Below are 3,583 nucleotides of genomic sequence, written 5' to 3'. Positions count from 1 at the left end.
TAGGGGGTGGCTCGACATCGTCGACCAAAACACAATGCGGAAATAGAAAGTTACTATTCAGCACCGGTGCTTTATTGCAACTTGGAAGTGATCATAGAAATTCCAATGAAGCAATGAATTGGCCGATTCTATAATAAGTTGTCCACTCTGAACTTATTTTTGGAAGCAACTGAAAGAATTGGGCCTGGTTGCCTTTTGGAACCTCATTGTGTTTGGTTACTTGTGGTGGTTATTTTCTTTCCCTAAAGATAAAGAAAACATGTAGTTCTTCTTTTTATTTTTTGATGATGGTTTTCTGTAGTTCTTCTCTGGCAGTACCTACGGGCGCTGATAGCAAAAAATGCTGAGTGAGGCTTTTTGGAGCCTTTTTTGAAAAATCTGAGAACCATAGTTTAAAGTTTCGAAAGAATTGGAGAAAAATATGTATATATACATATCATTGTATTCTACAAGTATATAATATTTCATTATGAAATTTATTGGCATATAAGCTACAGAAAAAGAAAAAATAATGAATTTTTTAATAGTGACTGTTCATATATTTTAAAACCATGAATTTGCTTTTTTTTGTATAGTTCACATGTTAATATATATGATCATAAAACTTTAGATCATAAAACTTGAAAAATGTGACTTTTGATTATTCTTTTTCATAAAAAGAGCACCATGGAGCCCAAGCTCTAACATGAACTTTTGCAACTCACACCCTTTCTTTCCCGCTTCCTTATTCATTCTGTAATTCATATTCCCATCATGTCATTATTAATTGAAATGTATTTGGTCGGCTGAAAAATATATATGGTTTGTAAGATGCATGTATTGTCGGCCAAACTGATGTTCAAAATTTTATTTCATTTTATTTTTTGCGGGGGAAATTGATGTTCAAAGTTGATTGCAAAATACCAGGACGCCATGTAAACATGGCATATGTATATAGTACAAATCTTTGTGTCAATCATTTTCATGAAGTTCCCCGCAAAAAAAAATCATTTTCATGAAGTGAATATGATGGCACTGAAATTTGGGGCAAACATCAAAGCTTTCGTAATTATAATTCAATACTCCCTCTGATCCAAAATTAATTGACGCAGCTCTAGTACAACTTGGACGTCAATTAATTTGGATCGGGGCAGTAGTATATTATGGAACAGGAAATGCAAACCAGTGGTTACATGCCCAATTGATGTGTGCCAAATATATTGCAGTAATCCTTTTACCCTGAAATGAGATCTCTGCACGGCAGGAGGCTTAATTAAGCTCCAATTATTGATTATAATCTAAACGAATAATCTAAATCTCTTAATTAATCTTGTGTGTGTATGCGTGTGTATAGCAATGTGAAGCTAAATTGTTGGCGTGTGGATGTTGAGCAGGGAGACCCTGGTGCGCAGGAGGCTCCGGAACACCTTCTCGCTCTCACTCTCCAGCTCGCCCACGCACTCTTCCAGCTCCAGCAGCCTCGCCGCCGCGTCCCTGTGCGTGTCCTCGCCGGCAGGTGCAGGCTTCTTGCCGCCCACCAGCGCCAGCCGCGTCTTGGGCGAGGTGGCGGAGGAGGACGCCAGCGCCGTGGCCGCGGCCGCGTCGGCTAGGGCGGCGACCTGGAGGAAGACGGACGCGGACGCGGCCGCCGTGTCGCCCACGGCCCGGGCCACGGTGCGCGCCACGTCGAGACCCGACGCGGCGGAGGCGGAGGCAGCGTGTGTTGGCGCGGGCACACACTTGGCGACTGCGGCGGCGAGGCCAGCGAGGTCCTTGGCGGCGCGGCGCTGCTGGCGGGCCGCGGAGGCGAGCTTGCCGGCGTCGCGGCGGCGCACGGCGGCGCGGAGCTCGGTGGCGTGGCCGCGGAGCGCGAGCAGGGCGGCGAGGAACGAGCCGTAGGCGTCGGCGAGGGCGAGGAAGCCGTCGAGCAGGGCGTCGGCCGGCGCGAGCGCGAGCGGCAGGTACGAGTGCTCCAGCAGCTCGTCGAGCACGCAGAGGAGCGCCCGGACGTGGGCGAGCGCCAGTGGGTTCTGGCCCGGGTCGGAGGTCCAGGACCGGAGCGCGCGGAGCTGGTCGTCGACGTGGGTCAGCAGCGGGTTCCTCTGGGTCGGCACGCTCGCCGACCGCACGTGCCCGGCGGCCCTGCCGCCGTTGCCGGCGCTCATCATCATCATCGTCGGCGCCATTGTCGATGGATCGTCTAGCTAGCTAGCTTTTGTCTTGTGAATTGTGATGTTGGAATGGCACTGGCAGAGAGGTCGATCGATGAGTGGGGAAGTGTGCGCGTGCGGGGTATATATAGGCCGCCCGCCATGGTACGGTCGGTGTCGGGAGTAGATGAGGTGTCGAGCTCGTGGCGACTGTGGGGGACGCCATGCACACGGAAGCTTCGGTGAAGATGATGGGGACGTACGGATCACATGCAGCCCAGCCACTGTACACGGTGTACATACGCGTGCACGCACGGCTACGTACGGCTCACATGCAGATGCAGCCAGCCAGCCGCATTGCAGCGAAGGAACGGTGCTCTGCTCTCCTCTGTACACGCAGGGGGGGCCGGGACTCCAGGTGGCCATCTGGAGGTCGTCCGATCTCAGGCCAACGGTCCAAGTGATGGCATGATCCAGATCTCTCCGAATCGAGAATCTGAATTGAGATCGATCGAGAGGGAGAGATGGGAGGGACGACGACTTTGGTGAAGACGACAACGTAGGAGAAGATGCTTGCTATGCTGGCGGGCACCATGCCAGCTACGGATGTCGCGGCGCTGCCGGTGGTGACCGGTCCGCCGGGCGACGGGGCGACGACCCTTAACCTATAATAATCGGCACGAGCGAATCTCTCCGATCACAAATCGGGCGACGATGGGTACATTTGCGTGCCCAGCGAAGCTTACAAGCCATGGACATGGAGGTGGCTGACCTACTCGCTGTGTCTTGCTTGTCCGATCCACACTTGAACAGCCTGTCTCCTATAGGTCAGATCATGGCTACATCGCTCGACCTTCCGGCCTCACAATGTCCACGGCGATGGAACATGACAGGTCCCCAAGCTCGCCATGCGTGTGCATTTGCAAATCTCGTGGCCGTGACAACCCAACCGATCCATGGATACATTCATGGTACATGCATAGCTTCATCCAGTTGTGATTGATTAACTGAGCAACTTGATGAGTACATGAGTTTGCTTAGCTAGCACTACTACATTCAGAGGACATGCTTAGTTTGATCCAATTGCGATTAATTAATTGGAGCTACTTGAGTTGATATAACTAGCTTGATTAGATAGTACCACCACTTGATTAACAGTGCCTTGATCGTTGGAGTAGCTAATGCCTGCCCCAACTGGATCACTTGGATAAAATTAAATAGAGCAACTACCTAACTAGCAAGAACAGAGCTTAGATGTAGTATTGGTTGTGCTGTTTAGATTAACTGCTACTATCGAGATTGTCAGATTGACAGTGTTGATTGGCTGTAATACCCTAGGCCGACCGACACTATTAAGCGCCGCAAAAGATGTACGGTAGTCAATATATCGATTGAACACGTCTTGTTCGCTCGTCTTGAAGAAATTCTTCTAAGTTGATAATTTAGGTTGCCCG

The 3,583-nt window shown here is 50.1% G+C and overlaps 1 protein-coding gene across 1 annotated transcript; it reads right to left on the bottom strand.

The window, feature by feature from the left end:
* Positions 1-1,094: 1,094 nt before the first annotated feature.
* LOC123169751 (uncharacterized) lies at positions 1,095-2,231 on the bottom strand. The gene has a single exon (XM_044587617.1). It carries the CDS (start codon positions 2,163-2,165, stop codon positions 1,344-1,346), a length of 822 nt encoding a protein of 273 aa, XP_044443552.1. The 5' UTR covers positions 2,166-2,231; the 3' UTR covers positions 1,095-1,343.
* Between the last annotated feature and the right edge of the window lie 1,352 nt (positions 2,232-3,583).

This window comes from Triticum aestivum, chromosome 7D (genome assembly GCF_018294505.1).
Source record: "Triticum aestivum cultivar Chinese Spring chromosome 7D, IWGSC CS RefSeq v2.1, whole genome shotgun sequence".
NCBI classification, from domain to species: domain Eukaryota; kingdom Viridiplantae; phylum Streptophyta; class Magnoliopsida; order Poales; family Poaceae; genus Triticum; species Triticum aestivum.
Note: the sequence above shows the minus strand (reverse complement) of the source record. Positions and strands in the feature narration are given on the sequence as shown.